Source organism: Myodes glareolus, chromosome 22, assembly GCF_982192425.1.
Source record: "Myodes glareolus chromosome 22, mMyoGla1.1, whole genome shotgun sequence".
Taxonomy (NCBI): Eukaryota; Metazoa; Chordata; class Mammalia; order Rodentia; family Cricetidae; genus Myodes; species Myodes glareolus.
In genome coordinates this window covers 13,563,728-13,587,587 of record NC_142047.1, presented here as the reverse complement: position 1 = coordinate 13,587,587, position 23,860 = coordinate 13,563,728, and the positions used below count along the sequence as shown (strand labels likewise).

The 23,860-nt window shown below is 52.4% G+C and overlaps 3 protein-coding genes across 6 annotated transcripts in view; 1 reads left to right on the top strand and 2 right to left on the bottom strand.

Moving 5' to 3' along the window:
* Mast1 (microtubule associated serine/threonine kinase 1) overlaps positions 1 to 8,638 on the top strand; it is a 35,441-nt gene extending 26,803 nt beyond the window's left edge. For all 3 annotated transcript variants that reach the window (XM_087900419.1, XM_087900418.1, XM_087900420.1), the window contains 11 exons: positions 6 to 107; positions 249 to 371; positions 1,819 to 1,928; positions 2,398 to 2,576; positions 2,654 to 2,901; positions 3,908 to 4,114; positions 4,303 to 4,532; positions 4,762 to 4,884; positions 4,964 to 5,100; positions 7,037 to 7,224; positions 7,302 to 8,638. In XM_087900419.1, coding sequence (XP_087756545.1) covers positions 6 to 107; positions 249 to 371; positions 1,819 to 1,928; positions 2,398 to 2,576; positions 2,654 to 2,901; positions 3,908 to 4,114; positions 4,303 to 4,532; positions 4,762 to 4,884; positions 4,964 to 5,100; positions 7,037 to 7,224; positions 7,302 to 8,557 — 2,903 coding nt within the window. In that variant the 3' untranslated portion in view covers positions 8,558 to 8,638. The remainder of the gene's footprint in view (positions 1 to 5; positions 108 to 248; positions 372 to 1,818; positions 1,929 to 2,397; positions 2,577 to 2,653; positions 2,902 to 3,907; positions 4,115 to 4,302; positions 4,533 to 4,761; positions 4,885 to 4,963; positions 5,101 to 7,036; positions 7,225 to 7,301) is intronic.
* Positions 8,639 to 8,842: 204 nt separating this feature from the next.
* Dnase2 (deoxyribonuclease 2, lysosomal) lies at positions 8,843 to 11,669 on the bottom strand. The gene is made up of 6 exons (XM_048434696.3): positions 11,446 to 11,669; positions 11,134 to 11,314; positions 10,962 to 11,040; positions 10,575 to 10,739; positions 10,293 to 10,490; positions 8,843 to 9,606 (listed from the first exon to the last, which is right to left on the bottom strand). Exons 1-6 carry the CDS (start codon positions 11,538 to 11,540, stop codon positions 9,260 to 9,262), a joined length of 1,065 nt encoding a protein of 354 aa, XP_048290653.1. The 5' UTR covers positions 11,541 to 11,669; the 3' UTR covers positions 8,843 to 9,259.
* Positions 11,670 to 14,219: 2,550 nt separating this feature from the next.
* Positions 14,220 to 17,394, bottom strand: Klf1 (KLF transcription factor 1). Of its 2 annotated transcripts, none has more exons than XM_048434697.3 (3): positions 17,211 to 17,394; positions 15,813 to 16,632; positions 14,220 to 14,752 (listed from the first exon to the last, which is right to left on the bottom strand). In XM_048434697.3, exons 1-3 carry the CDS (start codon positions 17,295 to 17,297, stop codon positions 14,577 to 14,579), a joined length of 1,083 nt encoding a protein of 360 aa, XP_048290654.3. In that variant the 5' UTR covers positions 17,298 to 17,394; the 3' UTR covers positions 14,220 to 14,576. The 2 variants fall into 2 exon arrangements, with proteins under 2 accessions (XP_048290654.3, XP_085538337.2); XM_085682211.2 differs by having other exon boundaries at positions 14,220 to 14,767; positions 17,211 to 17,346.
* Positions 17,395 to 23,860: the final 6,466 nt, after the last annotated feature.

Here is a 23,860-nt window from a genome sequence, read left to right as displayed (position 1 = left end):
TGCAGATGACATACTATGGCCTGAAGGAGATGAGGCCCTGCCTACAGACGCCCAGCTGCTAATATCTAGCCTCTTGCAGACCAACCCCCTGGTCCGACTTGGGGCAGGTAAGATGCCTTTCTGCACAGTCGGCTGAGCTTGGGAAGCAGGACTGGTCCACCTGAGGCCTGCGGTAGAAGATGGCCGGAAGGGCTGGGGGTTGGGGGTCTTGGCGGCTGGGCAGGCTGTCAGGTGTCTCCTGCCCACAGGTGGGGCTTTTGAAGTGAAGCAACACAGTTTCTTCCGAGACCTAGACTGGACGGGGCTGCTGCGGCAGAAGGCAGAGTTCATTCCCCACCTAGAGTCGGAAGATGACACCAGCTACTTTGACAGTGAGTTGGGGGTAGGGAAAGACACAAAGCCAGATCCAAGGAGGCCTTAGCTAGAGGGCTAGGACAGGGCCTGTCTGAGGGTGTGTCAGGATAAAAAGACTGAAGCTGCTCAGGCCTCAGGGTGCAGGCCCGTCCTCCCAGCTCCTAAGAAGGTTTTCTGTGTCACTGAGAGTTCAGGGACAGCCCGGGCACCTTGGTGAGACCCCATTTTAAAATAGAAAGTGAATCTGGACATTGTGGCAAATGTCTGTTATCCCAGCACTTGGGAAGCTGGGCTACCTCGAGTTCAAGGTGATCCTCAACTATCTCTCAAGTTCAAGGCTACCTTGGCTACAGTAAACCGTTTTGAAGCTGGGCATGGTAGCATGCGGCTTTAATCTCAGCACTTGGGAGGCAAATGTAGGTAGATCTCTGTGAGTTCCAGGCTAGCCAGTCATGGCTACATAATGAGACCCTCTCAGAAAGTGGTGGTGGGGCTACAGAGATGGCTCAGTAGTTATTCTCAGAACCCAATTCACAGTCAGCTATAACTTCAGGCCTAGGGGATCCAGCATCCATTTCTGACCGTCAGGGACACCAGGCATGAGTGTGACGCCGTGACATACATGCAGGCAAAACACTCAGACACATTAAAACAGAACAGAAATGACAAAAAGCTGGGAAGAAGGTTCAAGGGTTCTGAGTCCTTACTGCCAGCGTGGACACAGGTTCTGTTTCCAACACCCCATGCCAGAGGGTGGGGATTGGCGGACGGCAAGGGATGCTCAGAAACATCTGTAACCGTAGATTCCCTGGATCTGATGCCTCTAGCCTCCCCAGGAACCTACACCAAAACTCAAGTGTATGCGCATGCGCGCACGCGGCACACACACACACACACACACACACACACACACACACACACACACACACTTTTTATTATTAAAAGAAGAAAAACGAAAAGAAAAGTGTCACTGAGACAATGGTTAGGGACATGGCTTAGGGGTAGAGTGTTTGCTTGCCTAGCATGGGAGAGAACTTCTGTTTAACCCCCAGGAAGGCAAAAAAAGAGACAAGACCCAATTGCTTTTGGGGCATGGCCTCCTGGGATTTGGCGCGGTCCACTTTAGGAGCAGTGCCTGTACTAAGACGTGGGTAATGACTTTGGTAGGGGACAGGGGTTGAGCCTCAACGTGGGGGAGTTGTCAGGTTGGGCCTGGACTTTGGCTAGATGACAGGGCTAGGACCCAGAAGGGAGCAAGACTTGTAGTAGCCTGAGGTGGAATCAGGGTGCTGGGTGCTGTAAACGCGGATCTGGTAGTTTGACCTCCCCAAGACTTGGGGAAAGGCAGAGAGATTTGGAGAATGGGGGCGGGGGAGGCGTCTGGGGGAGGAGCCCGGAGCAAACTGGAGGGGGCATGGCGAGGACAAAGTCTGGCTGGGCTCTGAGGAGGCGGCGGTTCTCCAGCCCGCTCGGACAGGTATCACCACGTTAACTCCTACGACGAGGACGACACCACCGAGGAGGAGCCCGTGGAGATCCGCCAATTCTCCTCCTGCTCTCCGCGCTTCAGCAAGGTGCGCCGAGCCGGGCTGGGCTGCAAGGGTCCCAGGCACTCAGGGTTCTCCGTTTGGAAAGTTGCAGAAGGGGTGGGAGCTAGGGAGTGGAGAAATCTTGTTGGGGAGGAGGGTGGGGGTCTACAGGGCAGATCTTTGCCACTGGGCTGGCCTGAGGTTGAGGATGACCGCGGGGGCGGGGCAAAGCCGTGCAAGGGTCCAACCAGTACTGAGCAACTGGAGGGATGCCTGGCCCAACCTGGTGCCCGACAGACAGAAGCGGGGGAAGGTAGAGAACACAGCGATCAGGGAGCTGGACCGGGAGGGTCTAGAACAGGCAGGCTTGACTTTGAGGGTTCTGGACGGCAGAACTGCAGGGAATTGTAGAATTGAGCAAACGGCGCCCAGGGAGGACAGAGCGCGGTTGCAGAAAAACTGACTGGATGTCGCGAGAAGACGGACTCAGCATCTCCCACTCCTCGGCTCTTAGGTGTATAGCAGTATGGAGCAGCTGTCGCAGCACGAGCCCAAGACCCCTGTGTCAGCATCAGGCGCTAGCAAACGGGACCCAAGCGCCAAGGGCCCAGAGGAGAAGGTGGCCAGCAAGCGGGAGGGACTGGGTGGCCTGACTCTGCGCGAGAAGACCTGGAGAGGGGGTTCCCCGGAGATGTAAGCAGGGCTATAGAGGGGCTTCAGGGCGGGGCCGAATGGGAGTGTCCCTTCTGATCTGGCCGCCCTCCGTGCAGTAAGCGCTTCTCAGCGTCTGAAGCCAGTTTCCTGGAAGGGGAGGCCAGTCCCCCGCTGGGAGCACGCAGACGTTTCTCGGCGCTGCTGGAGCCCAGCCGCTTCAGTGCCCCTCAGGAAGACGAAGATGAGGCCCGACTCCGCAGGCCTCCTCGGCCCAGCTCCGATCCCTCTAGCTCACTGGATACACGTCTCCCCAAAGAGGCAGCACAAGGAGAGGGAATTTCTACTCCTGGAGACCCAGAGGCCTGTGAGTGCCTTCTCCCCCAGTTTCCCAGGGACCATCTATTGAGCATCCAATTAATGTACGTGCAAGATCCCATGCACTGTACACGCACCTAACTGAGGGTGTTACCACTGAGAGAGCTTAACAAGGTCGGTGAGGCTCAGTGGGGTACCTGGGCTATGGCTTAAGGATTTAGCCACACAACAAAACTTGTGGTAGGAGTGGTAGTTTGGAGCCCGGGTGGTGGTGGCACACGTTTTTAATCTCAGCTTTCGGGAGGCAGAGGCAGGTGGATCTCTGTGAGTTCGAGGCCAGCCTGGTCTACAGAGCAAGTTCCAGGACAGGCTCCAAAGCTACAGAGAAACCCTGTCTCAAAAAACCAAACCAACCCCCCCCCCCAAAAAAAGCATAGTTCGGAAGAGCTGGTAATTCTACCTCTGAGGTGGGGATGAGGTGAGTGGGGGTTGCTAGCTGAATTTCCTTTTATAAAGATCACTCAGGGGCTGGAGACATATAGTTCAGTGGTTAAGAGCACTTGCTGCTCTTTCAGAGACCTCAGGCCCAGTTCCCAGGATCTGAACTACTGCATTGCTCACAGCATTCACAGTTTCAGTTCCAGGGAATGCAACGCCCTCTTCTGACTTTGCAGGCACTGAACACACGGTGCGCATACATACATGCAGGCGAAACACTCATCAAATAAAAATAAATAGAAACTAAGAGAGCACCAAACCAAATGCGATGGTACCTGCCTACAGACCCAGCACTTGGGAGACAGAGGCAGGTGGTCTCTATGAGTTCAAGGCCAATCTGGTCGACACAGTGAGTTCTCGAATAGGCAGGCATTTGAGACCCTTTCTCAAAACCAACACTCACTATCCCAGGCTGTCATTCAGCCAAATGGAAGGCTGGTGTTGCTGTCTGGGGCCAGAGGCTGTACCACAGGGTCTATGGCTGTTCTGTGCAGCGTAAGGAACAGGAAGAGTGCATGAAAAGCCCCTCACCTGATAGCTCTTGCTCTCTCTTGCAGCTGAGCGCTCACACCCAGGTGACCTGTGCCCACCCTCCAAGGATGGAGACCCATCAGGTCCCAGGGCCACCAATGACCTGGTTTTGCGAAGGGCAAGGCACCAGCAGCTGTCTGGAGATCTTGCTGTGGAGAAGCGACCTTCTCGAACTGGGGGCAAAGTTATCAAGTCAGCCTCGGCTACCGCCTTGTCGGTCATGATTCCTGCAGGTGAAGCTGGGCCCCACCCGCCTGGGAAGGGGTTCCCTGCAGTGGTGACTGACAGGTGCACCTTTGCTGTCGGGATGTAGCAATGAAGAATCTGCTATGGGGCTTTGACTCGGAAGGCACGAAGGACAGACGCTGGGATGGCGCTGTGAGGTTTGTCCTGATCTCTGATCATTGTTTTGTGTCTGCAGTGGACCCACACGGAGGCTCACCCCTTGCTAGTCCCATGTCCCCTCGATCTCTCTCCTCCAATCCATCCTCACGGGACTCTTCACCTAGCCGGGACTACTCACCAGCTGTCAGTGGACTCCGGTCCCCCATCACCATCCAACGCTCAGGCAAGAAATACGGGTTCACGCTGCGTGCCATTCGTGTTTACATGGGCGACTCAGATGTCTACAGTGTCCACCATATTGTGTGGGTGAGTCTCACAGGCTGGGGACTGGGGGGACACAATGCTTAGGGTGAAAGGCAGGAGACTCTAGGTGAGACTTCTCTCTCTCTCTTAGTTCTCTAATCTCAGTTTCTTCATCTGTGTAATGGGGAGAATAATGACTATTTCATAAAGAACCAGAGCAAATAATATGGAGCTTTCTTCCTTTTCAACCCCTCAATCATAATCATGCCCCTGTGGGTTTCCCCATTTACAGCACGTGGAGGAAGGGGGTCCTGCACAAGAGGCAGGGCTCTGTGCTGGGGACCTCATCACCCACGTGAACGGTGAGCCTGTGCATGGCATGGTGCATCCTGAGGTGGTGGAGCTGATCCTGAAGGTGAGTGGAAAGGAAAGGAAAGGAGGGTGGAACAGGACCCAGCAGCCTCTAACCAATGGGTTTCCCTCCCTTCTCCCAGAGCGGCAACAAAGTAGCTGTGACCACCACACCCTTTGAAAACACCTCCATCCGCATTGGGCCTGCCAGGCGCAGCAGTTACAAGGCCAAAATGGCTCGTAGGAACAAGAGGCCTTCCGCTAAAGATGGCCAAGAGAGGTGGGCGGGACCATAAGTAGTTTATCCTCCTAACAATGGGTGGTGTGAGAGATGCTAGGAACAGAAGGGAAAGTGTGGTGGGTAGGAAGGGAAGGGAAGTAAAGACTGTCAATCAAACCCGGGGGGGGGGGGAAGTAGGGGAGCCTGGGAAGGAAACTATTTAAAATAAAAGCATTGTGGATAAACCCTTGATCAGGTTAGACCTCTTTCAACAGGATTTGAAAGGGGTTGAGATAAAAGATTACTACTGGCTGGGCAAGGTGGTACATGCTTTAATTCCAGCGGTCCCCAATTCCCAAGGTTCAAAGACAGTGTGGTGGCAAAGACAGGCTGATCTCTGAGTTCAAGGCTAGCCTGGTCTTGTTCAGGACGTATGTAGAGAGATGCTGTCTCAAAAACAAAACAACACAAACACTGGTTCCAGGACAGCTAGAACTGTTACACAGAGAAAGTCTGTCTTGAAAAACAAAAACAAACAAAACCCAAAACAACAACAAAAAGACTGAGCCACCTGGAATACAGTTAAGCAGACCATCAGGTGGGGGCACCCCTGTAATTCCAGCTCTTGGGAGGCTGAGGCAAGGGGACCTCTGGATATTAAAGGCCAGTGTGAGCCTATAGAGGACGGGAAGAAAAGAAAGGAAACATAGTCAAGCATTATTTGTCGCGATGGAAGTGTCAGGACAAATGCATCTTTACTTCCTCACTCCCAGGATTTCCTGCCGTGAATATCAGCTCACCTGGGAGGTCACTAGGCCAGATAGTCATGTGAGACTAACACGGTGTGGCTTATATTATGTGGTTATATTATGGGGCATGACTGTAAGTTCTTCTCTTATACATTGGAAGGGCTAAGGGAAAGGGTGGGACCAGGAATACTGATGTGTGTGTGTGTTCATGCACACATGTGCTTGCCCTGTGGACTGAACCCAGGTATTCATCCCACAGAGTCACCTCCCCAGATCCAAGAGAAAAGTTTATTTAAATTTTAAAAGGATTTTATTTTAATCATGCATAAGTGTGTGTCTGTGAATATGAGTATGTTTTGGCCTGTGGAGGCCAAAACAGGGCATGGGATTCCCCTGGAAGCTGGGGTTACAGACATTCTGAGCTAGCTGTCCAACAGAGGCGCCCAGGTTCTCTGCAAGGGCAATATACCCTCTTAACCACTGAGCTATCGCTCCAGCCCCAAGAGAACAGTTTTGTTTTGTTTTAGATTTTGTTTCCTTGCATTAACGTTTTGATTGCTTCTGTTGATGTGTATCACGTGTGTACCTGGTGCCTAAGGAGGCCAGAAGAGGGTGCCAGATTCTCTGGAAAGAGAGTTCCAGGTGGTTGTCAGATGCCATGTGGGTGCTGGGATTCCAACCCCGGTCCTCTGGAAGAACAGCCACTGTTCTTACCTGCTGAGTCATCTCTCCAGCTACAAAGAGAACAGTTTTGACAGCTGGTTGTACTGGCGCACGCCTTTAATCCCAGTGCGCAAGAGGGAGGCAGATCTCTGTGAGTTGGAAGCCAGCCTAGTCTGCATAGTTTCAGTACAGTCAGAACTATATAGTGACCCTGTCTAAGAAAGAGGTTGGGGGAGCAGTTTTGATCAGTAAGTTTGGTCAGGACCTAAGTGAGGATTTCAGTGAAGGAAGCAAATCAATCGAGTAAGAGAGTTGAGTGCGAAGGGGCGTGACTAAAATATGTGGCGGAGACCAGAAGGGGCCGAGTTTGTTTGGAAGGGATTTCTGGCTGGGATTGTTAAGTGGCCAGGAAAGAGTAGGCATGTCCAACCAGGATCGAGTCAAAAGTTCTGCTTCAATAGATGGGTTGTAGGGAAAGGGGAGTGCTAGGAAGGGGTAGGCGGTTACTGGGCTGCAATCCAGAAGCGGGAAAACCCAGAGTTCCAGAGTTAAGGAGAGCTGACCCTTTGGTATTTATCCCCCAGTAAGAAGCGCAGCTCCCTCTTCCGGAAGATCACAAAACAGTCAAACCTGCTGCACACTAGCAGATCGCTGTCCTCACTGAACCGGTCCTTGTCGTCCAGCGACAGTCTTCCCGGCTCGCCCACGCACGGATTACCAGCACGCTCGCCCACGCACAGCTATCGCTCCACGCCTGACTCCGCGTACCTAGGTAGGTTCTGCGCCTGCGCGGGGTAGGGGACGGGGCACTGCAGTGCTCAGACTGCTTGCACCTTCTCTGGCCTGCAGGCGCCTCATCACAGAGTAGCTCCCCAGCTTCCAGCACCCCTAACTCTCCCGCGTCATCGGCGTCGCACCACATCCGGCCCAGCACCCTGCACGGGCTTTCACCGAAGCTACACCGTCAGTACCGCTCTGCACGCTGTAAATCGGCCGGCAACATCCCGCTGTCACCACTGGCACACACGCCATCCCCGACGCAGGCGTCGCCGCCGCCGCTTCCAGGCCACACGGTGGGCAGCTCACACACCACGCAGAGCTTCCCCGCCAAATTGCACTCCTCACCGCCTGTTGTGCGCCCGCGCCCCAAGAGTGCAGAGCCGCCACGCTCGCCGCTGCTCAAGCGGGTGCAGTCAGCGGAGAAGCTGGGGGCTTCGCTGGGCTCAGACAAAAAAGGCGCACTGCGCAAACACAGCCTCGAAGTGGGTCACCCGGATTTCCGCAAGGACTTCCACGGTGAGCTGGCACTACATAGCCTCGCCGAGTCCGATGGTGAGACGCCTCCCATCGAGGGTCCTGGAACGACCCGGCAGGTCGCCGTGCGACGCCTGGGCCGCCAGGAATCGCCCCTGAGTTTGGGCGCGGACCCATTGCTACCCGAGGGTGCCCCGAGGCCGATGGCGTCAAGTAAAGAGGAGTCCCCGGGGGGTGCAGAGGCTTGCACCCCGCCTCGCGCGACAACCCCCGGGAGCCGGACCCTGGAGCGTGACTCGGGCTGCACGAGGCACCAGAGCGTGCAGACTGAGGATGGCCCAGGTGGGGTGGCCAGGGCCTTGGCCAAGGCGGCGCTAAGCCCGGTGCAGGAACATGAGACAGGCCGGCGCTGTAGCTCTGGCGAGGCAGGCCCACCCCCGGTGCCCATTGTTGTAGAGCCTGCCCGGCCAGGGGTCAAGACCCAGACAACTCAGCCTCTGGGCACAGACTCCAAGGGATTGAAAGAACCTGTAGCCCAGGTGCCTCTAGTGCCTGAAGCGCCAAGGGGCCGGGAGCGCTGGGTGCTCGAGGAGGTGGAAGAGCGGACCACACTAAGCGGACCTCGCTCCAAGCCCGCTTCCCCTAAGCTCTCTCCCGACCCCCAGACTCCAGCCCTAGTCCCAACAAAGAATGTGTCCCGAAGTGCAGTTCCTCCAGTCCCTCCTGCTTCCCTTGTGGTCCCAGGCGCCAAGCCTGAAACAGGGTTGAACTCCCGGTGTCCTGCCGAAGCCGTGACTTCCGCAGGCCTAACCAAAACTGGGGCACCCAGCCCCGCACCTCTAGGCCCATAGCGGGGCAGGCCTTTGGCCCTGTGTTGTACAGTTGCCTGTATACATATGTACACATATAAATAAAGTGCCCGTGCTGCCTGAGCTTTCCGGGGTTCACATTTCCTCTCGGGACAAGGAATGGCTCCTGTGCTTGGTAGAAGTGGGAAGGTAGTTGTCAGTTGAGCCTTTCTGAGTCCCATCCACTGCCAGTTCCTCACATGAAAACAGCTTGGGGCAGACCTAGGAAGTGGTGGTCCCACCACTGTGTCCTAGTGTCTGTCTGAAGAGAAAGGTAACAGCCTCATGTACAGAGTTCCTTTTATTACAGCGTCTAGAGACATGTGTTGTGATGCCCATATTACAAACCAGTAGACAGTCAGAGAGGTTAAGGCACTATTAAGTACCCAGTTAGGAAGGGGCTGGATTGGTATTCAGACTCATAGTCAGGGCAGAGGGTGGAGTTCAGCTGTAGGGTGATTGTGCAGCTTGTGGTAGGTTCAAAACCACCCCCCCCAAAATAAATTCAAGTCTAAACTAGTCCCTTTTGGGGGGTTGGGGGTTTCAAGACACACTCTCTCTGTGTAGCCCTGGAACTCATTTTGTAGACCAGGCTGACCTTGAACTCAGAGATCTGCCTGCCTCTCAGTGCTGGGATTAAAGGTGAACGCCACCATGCCCAGCTAGTCCCTGACTCTTTTAGTCTTTGCTCTGTTGGGCTCTTGGTCAGCTGTTCTCTTCACAGGGCTTGCAGGCCTTTACCAGGGACTGGAAGGCCTTCCAGAAGGAAGGCAGTTGGGTACACAGTGTGCCCCCACCTCGGTGCATCTCTCCTTTGTTCCTGTTCATGTCACCCACACAGGCCCAAGGCCCTTGAGGGGCCACACACCATTTGGAGTGGTCTTCAGTGGCACTAAAGGTCGGTCCAGATGGGCCAGAGAAGCCTGTCTGATTCACATCAAGAATCTGGTGCGTCCCAGAGCAGTTGGAAGACAGGGTGCCTTGAGAATTTGGCCAGAATTGGACCTGTAGGTCGCTGTCGAGGGCTGCTGCCAACCAGCCAGAGTACAGGTCTGCAGGCAAAGGAAGGGGGAGGGGAGGGTCGCTGTTAGAGTCCTCAGGCCAGTGTCTTTCTCAGAGCTCAACTGTCTAATTCTGGAGTGACATGAACAAGCCAGGTCACATCTACAATCCTAACGCTCTGAAAATTGGAACAAGAGAATCTCAGGTGGTCTAGCCTGCAATGTACAGTGAGACCTTACCTCAAAAACAAAAGGATAGGCTAGGCATGGTGGCCCAAACCTTTAAAATCAGCCCTCAGGAGGCAGAGGCAGGTGGATCTCTGTGCATTCCAGACCAGTCAGGGCTATACATTGAGACCCTATGTCCAAAACAAAAACAAAACGAGAACAAGGTCATCCTTACCAAAGAACCTACGCTATTTCACAACCCTCTTAGGGAAAGCATCAATATTCTAAATTGTCAGATGAGCAAACAGACTCAGGTCATATCATATACTGCACATCCAGAACCAACACTTGAACCTAGGTCTGCTGGCCAATCTCGAGCTCCTATCTCAGCCTCCGTAGTGCTGGGATTACAGATATGTGCCGTCTGCCCAGCTGGCCTGTTGGATGTTTGCTACTCACGGCTGTTACTGTAATATGACTCGCAAAGTCATCTGGCTCTAAATGTGCCCTGCCCTCAGGCTTGGGGCTGTCAAAGAAAGCGCTCTTTACCCCTCAACCCCAGGACTCACCATCTCCAAATTTTCCAGCCTTGGCAAAACTCTGGAAGGTGGCCCCAGCTTGTGACGTGAGTGTTGCTCTACTGTTCCAGGGCTCATGGAGGACATGGTAACCCTTGATCACCTGCTGTAGGTCAGGTAATTTCTGGGCAAAGTTGCCTTCCAGCTTGTGGTCATAGACCAGGGGATAGGTATAGATTAGCTGCCTGCCTGGAAGACAAGGCCAGGGGGAAAACGTGAGACTGGTTATGCCAAGCAGTTTGAGATTTACCACACCTTAACGATTCCACTTACCAATCTCGAGAAACTGGGTGAAGGGGAAGGACACGCAGAGTAGGGTCTGGCCATAGGTTTGAGCATTAGGAGGCCAGCTGTATGAACCAGAGGACACAGGGGGTGGGAAGCGCGGCACACTGTGGATCAGCCAGAAGCCCCCTTCTTGATCCAGGAGCAGAACACCTAAGTCACAAGAAGGAAGTCAGAGAAGCTGCTGGAAGTAGGCCCCTCGAGCCAGCTCATCTGTAACCAGGTACTGGAGTCTTAGGTACTGATAGGAAACTCTGGCCGAGGGTTGGACGGGGCAGATCCCCCCACCATCACCCTTCATGTAGGTCACAGATTAGTTTGGGTAAATTTACAAGAAATTCAGGGCGGTTCCAGGACCACCAGCCCAAGCCTCACCCTTTGTATGGCCACGGCTGGAAGAGTCCGGAGCTGAGCTGGGATTAGGAGGCTGGTCGTTGTAGAGTAGGAAGGCCAGCTGGAAGAATGCAAAGAGGCCACGTAACTATCCTCCCTACCCCGTGGGACCCACCACAGTAATCCAGCCCATGTTCCCACAGCACTCGGTCACCTGGCTGGAGTTGTCTCGGTACAACGGCAGCAGGCTGCGGCCCACGGCTCCCTCCGAGCTGTTGATGTATCCCACACCGTCGCGCCAACCGTCGGAGCTCTGATCCATGTATTTGTACTTCAAACCCTTCCATGAACTATCCCCAGACCCGCTGTTCGCTGGCAGCTTGTATACCACGAACCTGGAGGTCAGGGGAGACAAGCGGGGGAGTGAAGGGATCTGAGGTTTCGCCGAAAAGCGCCTCAATCCCAGTGCCCGCGCCGGTGCCCACGCAGCCTGAGGGGACAGTCGGGCAGGCAGCTCCTTGCTCACCAGTCCACAGGCTGCCCGGAGTCTCCATAGCAGCTCAGGGCTTCGGCAGGGACCCACAGCAGCGCGGCCAGCAGCAGCGAGCTCGGCCCTGCCATGAGGCGGCAGCGATGGAATCTGTGGAAAGACCCAGGACGGCCGGGTCACGGGGTCCAGACTCACTTCCCCCTAAAGTCCGCAGGGACCTGGGTGAAGGCGACGCGCCCGCAAGGCCCCGAGCACCGAGGCGGGGCTTCCTCTGCCGCGATCCCTCCCGCGGACCCCGCCCCCTCCAGGGCCGACCCCGCCCTCCTGTTTCTTGCGACTCAGCCCCGGGTAGGCGCCACCCTTGGACACACCCCGCCCTTAGGCAGTGTCTGTCACATGATTCTTTTAAGGCTCTCCAATTATTACCGCTCTATAACTCAGGCACATTTTGGAGCAGGTCAGGTATTTTTGCCAGCATGTATGTGTGTCTGTGTATCATTTGGGTGTCTATGCAACCACTGAGCCATCTCTTTTTTCTTTCCCTTTCTCTCTTTTTAAAAATTTTTATTTATGGTTTATTTGAGACAGGATCTCACTATGTAGTCCTGGCTGACCTGGAGCTCACAGAGATCTGCCTCTTAAAAAATTGTTTCAAAAGCATGCACTAATCATCTTGGCCTTTTTCTTTCTGTTTTTTTTTTTTCTGACAGTTTTCTGATTCCTTCTCTGACCTCTTAACACTGTGGTTGACCCTTGAATTCCTGATCTTCCTGCCTCTACCACCCAAGAGCTCAAATCCCAGAGTCGCTCAACCACACTGTATATATGTGGAGGCCAGGACAATTTGTGGGAGTTTCCCCTTCCACTGTATGGGGCTTGGGGGTCGAGCTTGACAGCAGGCACCTTTACAGGCTGAGTCTTATTGGTTATTATTTTTATGAGACAGGGTCTCATTGTAAGCTCAGGCTGTCCTGGAACTCTCAACTCTTGCTCAGCCTCCCGAGTGAGGGCTGAGGTTATAAATATGAGCCATCCTTCCAACTTCTTAACTATTAGTTATGTGCATCTGCTTATGCCCTCGTGAGTTTTGCATACCATGTTCAGAATGAGCAGATCTCCATAGGTGTTAGATCCCTGGAGCTGGACTTACAGGTAGTCATAAGCACTGTTTGGGTGCTGGGTATGAATTCAGGGCCTCTGGAAGAGCGATAGGTGCTTGTAACCCCTGAGGCATCTCTCCAGCCATTACCACCCTTGCCCCTTTCACTGTGTAGTCAAGGCTAACTTCTAACTTACCATCTTCCTGTCTCACCCTCGTGAGTGCTTAGATTCCCAGTGTGAATGGGGCACCATACCCAGCTGGGTCACCCTTGCTTACTTAGACTCTTTGCTTGCTTTGTTTGTTTGTTTTGAGATAGGATCAAAACAGGGTTTCTCTGTGTGGCTCTGGCTGTCCTGGCTGGCCACTCTGTAGACCAGGATGGCCTTGAACTCACAAAGATCTGCCTGTCTCTACCTCCCAGTTTGGCACATTGCCTTCTGCATCCTCTCTCTGTCTGTTCTGCAAGTTTTCTGGCCCTCATTGTGACACTGACCAGGAGTCACTTTGGGTTGTGACGAGGCAGGAATACAGGGACTGTTGAGCACTCTACCATAGACTGACTATGTCACTCAGGCCCTGACACTGACCCTCCTGCTTCCACCCCCAAAGTTTGGTATTACAGGCCTGTAGCACCGTAGCCCTGGCTGGTCTGGAACTCACTATTTAGATCAGGCTGGCCTACAGCGGAAGAAATCCACCTGCCTCCTGAATGCTGGGCCTAAAGGCCTGCAGCACCATGCTTCTCTCCCCCTCACCCCCTGCACCTTTTTTTAAAGACAGAATCTCTATATTATGTAGCCCTGGTTGCCTTGGAACTCACTCTGTATACCAGACTGGCCTCAAACTCAGAAATTCACCCAGTTCTGCTTTCCAAGTACTGGGTTTAAAGGCATGTACCACCGTGTCCAGTTTTTTGTTTTTGTTTTTACTTTTTGAGACCTGAAGACAAAACAAGTCTGTCCCAGTGGGGTGAGCCTAGTGACATCAGCCTCCTGCCCTCAATCTTACAAGAGGATTGTCAGTCTACCACAGACACTCGATTACAACCCACTCAAACTCTCAGCTGCGCACACCAGAGAGCTTGGAGGCTGATTCACACTTCCACAACCCCTTCACGCCTTGTTTTCCAGACGCCAGTCTCTGGGAACCTCTCCTGACCAGCAGGCATATATGTAGACAGAACACTATATACACAATAAGTAAATATTAGGAAAAAAACACTCGGGAGGCAGAGGCAGGTGGGTCTCTGCGTTCAAGGTCAGCCTGGTCTTCAGAGTGAGTTCCAGGACAGCCAGAGCTACACAGAGAAACCCTGTCTCAGAAAGAGAGACGGACAGAAAGGCAGAGCACTCAGGGGGCAGAGGCAGGATGATAAGATGGTCTCTGTGATTGGTGCCAACTTGGTCTGCAGAGTTTCAGGCCAACTAGGGCTACATAGTAAGATCATATCTTAAGAAAAAAAAAAAAGGGAGGTGGGAAGAGGGCAGATGACAGTTGTCAGTGTCCCTGGGTTGACGACAGGTGACGTGGCTGTATAGGGTGACCTTGATGGAGAAGGGCTATGAAGATTGCACTGTGGGGGGAGGGGCCATCAGAAGTGAATGTGTTTCAGAAGATGTAGGAGGTGTGTGTGTACAGAAGTCTCCCACCTGCTAGGGGCTCAGTGCTCCTAATTTCCAGGCCCATGTTACAGTGAGGCTGACACCGGTTTTATACAGGAGAATTTAATAATACCAACGACAATCCCAGTTGATAGACAGTGTGAAGGCCCCTTCTAGACTCTGGGAACTCTCACCCCCACTCCACAAGACTCAGGGTCACTCCTGCTCTGATAAGGGTCCATCTGAGTTCATTTATTGGTGGTCTGTCTTGCTGGGTCTGTGGGGCCATCAGATGTTTCTGTGTGGCTCCCTGGGGACATGTGAGGATTCTGTTGAAGGCTCCTTTGCATTGTCTACGGGTCAGTTCTTGATCTGGGTAGGTCTGTAGGGCTATAAGTCCAATATTGGCCCATCTTTGGAAGACCATCCTTGGATCCACTCTTGTGTCTGTGCAGGACTGGAGCTCAGAGGTGACGCTTCATATGCAAAGCTAGGTGGTCAGAACGTGAAAAGGCACGTGGGCAGAGTCCGCAGCAGAAGGGTCGCTGGCCAGTGTGCTTCCGGTAGTGGCGCGTCAGTTCGTCAGAGCGAGCGAATCTCCAATCGCAGCCATCCCAAGAGCAAGCATAAGGCTTCTCTCCTGAAGGACGGGGAGTTATGAGTACCATGGTCCGAACCATCCAGCTCCGATTTGCATATTTGATGAGGTGGAGTCAGGTCTTAGGTTTATTCATCTTAACCCGCACAGTTTAAAGAGAGGCGCACAGCCCTGCCCTCTGTGACCCTGACCCTTTCCTGGACCTGCAGCTGCGATCCTGGGGTTTTCTCATTTCCAGTCATCTACCCCACTTCCTTTGTTTTAGTCCCTTGCCTGAGACCTTATGTGGCTGCACCTTCGTTCTTTGTTCTCAGTGTTCCAGCTATCTCACGCACTGGCAGAGCCTCCCGCTGATGTCCAGTCAAGGCCTTGTCTCCAGTGATTCCCCTCTTCCCATTATACACCTGGCGCGTGGGCCTGCGGTGCTCAGGAGGCCCACAACTGTCTTACACCCCTGGTATGACCTGGTTTCTCTTCCTATCCTGTCTCCCAGCATTTCCATCTCTTTTTCCAGCCCGCCTTATGTCTGGGACTGATTCTACCCCCGGATCCCGGACGCTTCCAACTGGAGCATGCACGTGAATATTGGCCATACCCTGAGTTCTGGTATTCTAAGTTTGTACCCTCCCCCGGGTCGCCCCTCTAGGTCACCCCCCTCCCCCACCGCCCTTGCTACTCTCATCCTGCATTCTGCTCCTCTGCCCATCTCCAAACCAGGTCTTACACATCAGCTTCTAACCCTGAGGCCCCCCAAATGTTCCCCAGGTCCTCTCCTTACACCCATTTACTTATCTGTCTGTCTATTTATTTTTGAGATAGAATTTCACTATGAACCCCTGGCTTCTGGAATTTGTTATAATAGACCAGGTTAGTCTAGAAGTCACTGATACCCACCTGCCTCTGCCTCCTGACTTCCGGGGTTCGCCCACCCACATTTGGGTCTGAAATTGCCCCTATAGACTTTAGCCAGAGTCTCACGATCCCACTTCAGGCCTCTAGCTCTGGGGTCGCCTTTAGCCACGCCTCTGCCCACCCTCTGGTCCCACCCTTTGCACCGCTTCCGGCTCCAGGCTCCGCCCCCACCGCTCGGCTCCTCCCTTACCTGTGTGCGTGCGCAGGTGAGCCTTCAGATGCGAGCTTTTGGTGTAGCTCTTTCCGCAGCCCTGGTGCCCGCAGGTGTGTGCCGCTTGCCTCTTTCTTGTTAAAGCTTGCCGGCTGCGCTTGGGCGGCGCGGCTCCCGGGGACAAGCCTGCGTCTCTCGCGAGCGCGGTGGCCCCGAGTTCTGTGCCCACCGCGCCGGGTCCCAGACAATTCAGGAAGGAAGTGGGCGCGGCGGGGCCGGCAGAAGGCGCCGTGAGCCCGCGAAAGAGCTGAAAATGCCCTTGGTACTGTGGCGCGGTGTACAGCGCAGGGTACCCTGACAGCAGCCCGTAGGGGGCGCTGGGAGCCGTGGGCACCCCGAGCCCGGACCGCGGGAAGAAACCGCTTGCCGAGCTCGCTCGCGAATCGGAGAATGCAGGCTGCGCCTTTGGCACAGATCCCGGAGCCAGGTCAGGAGCCACGAAGGGCTCAGGGGCTGGGGCTCGCGGGGCGGTGTGCGCCCAGCCCGCGTGCTCCTCGGAGCCCAAAGACCCGGCCACCAACCCTGGGCCACCTGCATAGGCGCCCAGAGCCTCGGGCGGCGCGTACTGTGCCACCGGAGCCCCGCTGGGCACCAGAGCACAGGTCCGGGGAGTGCCTGGCGGCTCGGGACCTGGGAAGTTGGTAAGGAAAAGATCCGGATCCCAGGCACAGGTCACGTCCCTCGCAAAGTCCTCGTCCTCTCCGGGAGGGGGCTGCGTTTTCAGACTCACGTGAAGGGATGGCCCGGTGAGATCCGGGGGACCCGGGCCCAAATCCTGTGTCTCGTCGGGGCGCCACCACTGCGGGAGGGAGCGCACTGCTTGAATGGTGGGCACCCAGTACCTGGCCCTGATGCAGTCCCGGCTGGAAACACCGTTGGGGCAGGTTGGTCGAGGAGTTTGCATGCCTATTGCTTCCCCCACACTGTTCCCCTAACCTCCATCTCGGCTCCAGACAAGTCCATTAGGTCTGGCTAGAGACAGATAAGACACTTACCGAGAACAGCATTCAGGATGGGGGAAGGGGTCGCAGAGTTCAAAATGGGAGGCTAAGGGGCAGTCTTGACTCTTTCCCGCAGCCATTCCCTGCCTTTTCACACCTTCCAACAAGGGTTACATCTCAAAGCCTGAGAATCCCAGGAAGCCTTTATCTGGGACTTTGTCTGAGGCTGGCCTCTTAAGCTCAGAACTCAGCTTCCTGTTACAGAAACAGGCCTCACCTTGCTCTCAGATCCTTAGAACAGTACCCCAAACCACGCTCACTCCCCCAACAAGAGAAAACCTTGAACAGAGAAGGATACTAAAGTAAGACAGAAGCATGGCCCCCAAGCACTATGCCCTAGGTCACAGCAAGACCACCTTCCCCCCACTGGCCCCACCTTGGGGAAATCCTCTTGGGTGTCCAGGAACTGGCCCAGCGTGGCGAGTGTACTGATGGAGGACAAGGCAGTCTCAGCTGCGGCCATGACTGGCTGATGTCCACCCTGGGCCTCAGGGTGGACTCTCCCTCTTCTGCCTCATGAGCTATGAGGCTTGGAGGGCTCCTTGGAGGGCTCCTTTCTGTCCTCCTCTGATTGGCTGTCTTCTCTGATAAGACACAGGCCAGGCAGGGAGGGTGGTAGTGATATGTGTGTTACTTTCAAGGGAACAGACCTTACCTTGCCTGTTTGGGAACTGGTCCCGGGAAACCAATCCTGTATGTAAACTAAGTCAGAAGTCAAAGGATAGGGGCTCCAAAATTTTAGGGTTCAGGTAAGGGCCTGATTCCCACTTACCCTACCCCCCCCCCAGAGAAATGAGAGGCCCCCCTGGTCTGGACTCAAGTCTCCTTGGAGAAGGGGTAGACCAGGAAGGATAGATTTCTTGGGAAAGGTCTTTGGGACCCTTTGACCTCCAGCTGGGTTACTGTCCCCCTTTATCCTCCCCAACAAACAGCACCAACGGTGCTAATGGCGGGACTTGGCACCAGCTCTCTTTCAGGCATTATCAGACAAACCAGATGTTTTAGGCTGCTATCAGGTAGGGGGCCCAGAACAGCCATAGCTCTATCCCTCCTTGAGCAGAAGGGCTGGGGGTTGGGGCCACAAATTATCTTGACTTTGAATTGCCTGAGTTGTCTTGGGGTCTGAGCCATTTAGCAAGAGGGAGCCCTTCAAATCAGTCCAAGCTTGGAGACTGAGGACCTTCACTGGAAACTCTGTGGAGCTGACGGGAATGTTATAAACCCTGCAGTGTGGGTCCTCTGGGCGGGCTAGGGTCATGAGATGGAAGCACAGCCTGTGTGCTGTGGTAAAGAGCCTGCAATTCTTATACCTTCATTCTGGTGCCACGCGAGGCAGGATAGGGGAGTGTCACTTATACCATATGGCCACACATGCACCATCACTGCTTGGTATACACAGGGGACATCAAATCCACTATAGAAAATGGCATCTAGCCAGGCATAGTGGCGCATGCCTTTAATCCAGCACTTGGGAGGCAGAGGCAGGCTGATCTATGTGAGTTTGAAGCCAGCCTGGTCTACAGAGCTAGTTCTAGGACAGTCAAGGCTACACAAAGAAACCCTGTCTCAAAAAACCAATAATAGTAAATAAAAACAAACATATGCACTGAATCTACATACATCTAGTAACATACATACATTTAGTAATGTTGTTTTTTGGAACAGGCTTCACATGTCCCAAGGTCTCTCTGTTGTGGTACCTGATACTTGGTGCATAACGTCTATTGTCACCCTCAAACGTGGGCCTTGTGACATTCCTTCAGAGGGAGAGAACTTTGCCATCAGTGCGCAGTCTGGGGTGGGTAGTACATGTTCACTTCTCAGGAAGAGTTCATGTAACAAAGCTCATTGTGTAGCCAGGCTGGCCTAGAACTTGTGATCCTGCCCGAGCCTCCTGGCTGCCCATTTACATAGGTAAGTACCGGCACACCCTGCTTTCCCATATACCTGTTAGTCACCTGCAGATTAATTACACTACCTAATGCACTGTAAGTGTCAGATAAATAGATAAGTGTTGTTGTGTTGGTGTTGGTGTGGCCTAGCAATTTGGGATACAGTCAGGTGAGCCTGCAGGCAGAATTCATAATGACAGTGATTGCTGGCGAGGCAGCCACACAGCTATGCGGTTCCACTTACGCTCTGGTCACACCAAGCAGACTCATGCGAATTCTCAAACGTGATGTCTCTATAATTATTAAACTCACACCTTCCCATCAAACACAGAGATAGCCTCAGATACAAAAATAAACATGAGGGTTTCAGATATTGTTCAGTTAATAGAGTGGCTGCTGGCTGTGGAATATTCTTTTACACTGTAAATATATGTCCCTGTGATTGGTTTATTTTATTTTATTATTATTTTTTTTTTTTGAGAAAGGGTTTCTCTGTGTAGCATTGGGACCTGTCCTGAAACTTGCTCTGTCTGTAGATCAGTCTGGCCTCAAACTCACAGAGATCCACCTGTCTCTGCCTCCTGAGTGCTAAGATTAAAGGTGTACACCATCACTGCCCAGCATGATTGTTTTATTAAAGAAAATTCTGGGAAAGAGAAAGGTGGAGTATGGAGTTGCCAGCAGACACAGAGAGGAGCAAGATGGGCATACTGTACTGAGAAAAGGTATCAAGCAACCTAGCAAAGCATAGATAAAAATATGGGTTAACATAAATGTAAAAGTTAGCTTACAACAAGCCTGAGCTATTGGCCAGGAATTTATAATTAATATTAGTCCTCTGTGTATTTGTTTGGGAGCTGCTGGCAACATAGAAACTTCCACCTATAGCTAGCAACAATGAAGTCCTGGGTTCTATCCTCAGTACTGAATAAATTGAGCAAGTAATCCTAGCACCAGGAGATAGCTGCAGGATATTCAGAAGTTCAAGGTCATCCTCAGCTACAGAATGAGTTCAAGGCTAGCCTGGAATAAGTGAGACTCTTTCTCAAAAACAATTAGCCAGCCATTCCACCTCCAGGTCTATAACCCAGAGAATCAGTAACAAGTTTTCAAGCAAACGCTCATGTACCAGCGTTCACAGCAGCACCCAAAGGAAGAGATGGTCTGAATGTGGGTGGTGGAGCAGAATGCTCCCCAATACAGGGAGGAGTGTCCAGTAATAGCACAGAGTGTAGTGTTGATGCATATAGCTGGGTAGTCCTTGCTGGGCAAACATAAAAGCCCAAGTTTAGGCCAGTGATGGTGGTGCACTCAGGAGGCAGAGGGAGGTGGATCTGAGTTCGAGGTCAGCCTGGTCTACAGAGTGAATTCCAGGACAGCCAGGGCCACACAGAGAAACCCTGTCTCAATACCCCCACACATACACACACACACACACACACACACACAAACCACAAAACAAAACAACAACAAAAAACAAAACCCAAAGTTCAGATCCCTAGCACCCACAGGAAAACCAGGTGTCAGGGAGCTGGATACAGGGGGATCCCTGGAGCTCATTGGAAAACCAGCCTAGCCAATCAATGAGCTCCACTGTCAAGCCCATTCTAATAAGGTTAAAAAAAAAATAAGGAAGAGACCTTGACCTCTGGGCTGCATACAGGACACACACAGACACACAACACAATGATAAAAGTAGTAACATGAGTAAACCTGAGAAAAACACACTAGTAGGGTGGGGGAGGCAGCCACGGAAGGTTACATAGTGTCTTATCTCGTTTAGATACAGTGTCCAGACCAGGTCATCAGAACTAACATGCTTCCCAGAGGATGGGGCAGGAGAGCCTGCTCTGGGGACAGAGTCTCATCTGGGAGGACAAAGACATTCTGGAAATAAATAGAAGTTTTCATACAGGACATTGTGGACTACGGCTCACTGAGTATACACTTTAAGATGGTGTTTTAGCTGCCTAAGGGCCTCATGTCTATAATTTCTGCTTTCAGGAGGCTGAGGTAAGACGGCTGTGAGTTCAGGCCAGCCTGGGGTTACCAAGTTGTTTCAGAAAGAAAAGATTTTCATATTACATATCTCAGTTAGGGTTTCTATTGCTGAGAAGAAACACCATGACAACTCTGTCTGTGTGTATGCCTGCAGGCCAGAAGAGGGCACCAGACCTCATTACAGATGGTTGTGAGCCACTATGTGGTTGCTGGGAATTGAACTCAGGACCTTTGGAAGAGCAGGCAATGCTCTTAACCTCTGAGGAGCCATCTCTCCAGCCCCCACGGCAACTCTTAACGGAAAATATTTAATTTTGGTGGCTTATAGTTCAGGGGTTTAGTTCGTTATAGTTATGGTGTGACATGTTATCATTCGGGCAGACATGGTGCTGCAGCAGAAGCTGAGAGTTCTTACATTTAGACTCACAGGCAACAGAAAGTGGGCTGTCTCACTGGGCGTGGATTGACTATATATGAGACCGCCTCCACAGTGACCACTTCCTCCATAAGACTACATCAACCCTGACAAGGCTACACCTCCTAATAGCGCCACTCCCTTTGGAGGCCATTTTCTTTTCTTTTTTTTTTAATATTTATTTATTTTGTATACAATATTCTGTCTGTGTGTATGCCTGCAGGCCAGAAGAGGGCACCAGACCCCATTACAGATAGTTGTGAGCCACCATGTGGTTGTTGGGAATTGAACTCAGGACCTTTGGAAAAACAGGCAATGCTCTTAAACTCTGAGCCATCTCTCCAGCCCCGGCCATTTTCTTTCAAACCATCATATTACTTAACTTCAGTCAAGCAAACTGGCTAGAACGGGAGTTTCTTCTACCAAGATTGATTTGTATGTGTGCAGTACTGAGGTTCAGGGCCTCAGGTAGACTATACAAGCATATTACCAAGGACCTCCCCTGCAGCTGGAGGGGTTTCTGGAGAAGACAGCCAGCTCCCTGGTTTAGCATAAGGCACTTCACAAGCATCTTTTGCTTTTTTTTTTTTCCAGGTACAATTGAACTTACTAGGGAAGCACGAGAGCCATAGGTGATACCCCAAGTGACAGAAAAAAAAAAAACTGAAATTGCCCCTTCAAGCCAACTGGGGGCCTGGCTTTGACCTCCCAGAACAAGAAATTGGTGGGTTAGCAACAACCTTTTCTGGCAACCACACTCCAGGGCACGAGAGTCTCAGTCAGGACTGCCCCCACCTCCTGTGACGGGCAGAGAGAAGATGGACTGTTGACCAACCAGTGAAGAGGTCACAGGAGCTGCAGCGAAGTCTGAGAGAAAGAGGCGGGGAGGACCTTTCCAGAGTCCCGGCCTTCATCTCTGAAGACCTCAAACACATTGACAAGTAGTTCCAAACAGTGTTACTGAAAGGGGCAAATACCTAATATGTTTTAACGAGGTGCCCTGGACTTCTCCCCACGCCACATCACATCTCAGCTGCACACGGCAGAGACCAAAGGCCTCTTTGGAAAAAGGAAAACAAGAAGTCCTGTTGCTCTGTAAGGAGAGCGGGAGGCGCCGAAGGCTGCGGGGCCTTTCCCACATGGCCAGTGTTCGGCACAGCGACTTCCCAGCTGTAGTGGGGCACAGCTGTAGGTGAAAAGTATCACCCTTTGTCACCTTGCTTCAGCGTATGCTCTTCTCCGTTCAAGGACCATCAATGTCTCATTTAGTGCTTCAAGTCTTGGAGGAACGACAAGACATTGAAAGAGCTGAGAAAGTCCGAGATTTTCTTGGTGCTGCTGGTGACGATCTCAGTGTACTCCTGCTCTGCCCGGTCCTGGGGAATCTCCCGCTGCACCGAATCCCTGAATCCCCTGTCTCTGTGGCTACCACCTGAGCCCTCTTTTGCCTTTAAGGTGAGGCAGGAAGGTAAGAGTGTGGGGCCAAGGCCCTTGGGAATAGGTGGCTGGAAAGACAGTAGATTTCCCAGAGGAGCAAGGACTGAGCTTGAATTTGGGTTTTCTGATTTGTACATTGTTTAAGCGTCAGAGAACTCTAGCACTAGCTAAAAACAAAGAATACTCAAGCCGTCCCACAAGGAAGACAGACATAGAGTGGACGTAGTTTGGTAAGGCAATTTCATCTTGTAAAAAATGTACGCCAAGCCAGGCAGTGGTGGAGCACAGAGGCAGGTGGATCTCTGAGTTCGAGGCCAGCCTGGTCTACAGGGCAAGTTCCCAAATGGTCAGGGCTACACAGAGAAACCTTGTCCCCACTGAAAAAAAGTGTATGCCAGACCCCAAACCAGGCTAGCAATCACGGTGTAGCAGTTAGATCTCTTGGTGTTTATTCTAAGTCAGATGGTGACCGACTGGCTTTTCCCCTTATAGTCTTTTAGGCTTGACTAGCTTTAAAAGAATTGGCATAATCCAAGAGCAGTAAAGTTTAAAAAAGAAAGCAAAAAAAAAAAAAAAGAATTGGCATAAGGAAAATGGAAAGGGGGAATGGGTGTGCGTTCCCAGGCCATCGAGGCTTAGGACTGTAGTGGGGCTTGTGGTATCAAAATTTTTACTAGGTGAAGATTTATGACCTTAGGGGGCTAGCCAGATCCATGTCTTAGCATCTATTGCTGAAGAGACGCCATGACTGAGGCAACTCCTTCAGAAGAAAGCCTGTAACTGAGGGCTGGCTTACAGCTTCAGAGGTCGGGTCCATTATCATCACGGTGGGAAGCATGGCGGCATGCAGGCAGGAGCTGGCGCAGTGGCTGAGAGCTGCCTCCTGATCCATAGGGTAAGACAGAGACTCTGGCTTGGCATGGGTTTTTGAAACCTCAAAGGCCACCCCCAGGGACACCTCCTCCAGAGGCCACTCTTCCTAATCCTTACAATTCTTTCAAATATTGCCACTCCCTCATGACTAGGCATCCGAATATATGAGCCAGTGGGCTCCATTTTTATCCAAACTACTACAGTGCCTTTGATAGGGTAAATTTTTCTTTCTTTTTTTAAATTAATTTATTTATCATGTATAAAATGTTCTGCCTGCATGTATGCCTGCCCGCCAGAAGAGGGCACCAGATCTCATAGATGGTTGTGAGCCACCATGTGGTTGCTGGGAATCAAACTCAGGACCTCTGAAAGAGCAGCCAGTGCTCTTAACCTCTGAGCCATCTCTCA

Bases quoted from the DNA above. Each gene is read 5' to 3' on its own strand.
- Klf1 (XM_085682211.2), bottom strand. From the start codon at position 17,297: ATGGCCGCAGCTGAGACTGCCTTGTCCTCCATCAGTACACTCGCCACG. The intron at 16,633-17,210 runs GTGGGGCCAGTG...TCCCTCCCGCAG, and splicing joins CCCAAGAGGATTTCCCCAAG to TGGTGGCGCCCCGACGAGAC. The intron at 14,768-15,812 runs GTAAGGGAGGAG...TGGTACTCATAA, and splicing joins TCACCTGCGCACGCACACAG to CTCCCCGTCCTTCAGGAGAG.
- Dnase2 (XM_048434696.3), bottom strand. From the start codon at position 11,540: ATGGCAGGGCCGAGCTCGCTGCTGCTGGCCGCGCTGCTGTGGGTCCCT. The intron at 11,041-11,133 runs GTGACCGAGTGC...GCATTCTTCCAG, and splicing joins ACCGAGACAACTCCAGCCAG to CTGGCCTTCCTACTCTACAA. The intron at 10,491-10,574 runs GTAAGTGGAATC...CTTGTCTTCCAG, and splicing joins CACCCAGTTTCTCGAGATTG to GCAGGCAGCTAATCTATACC.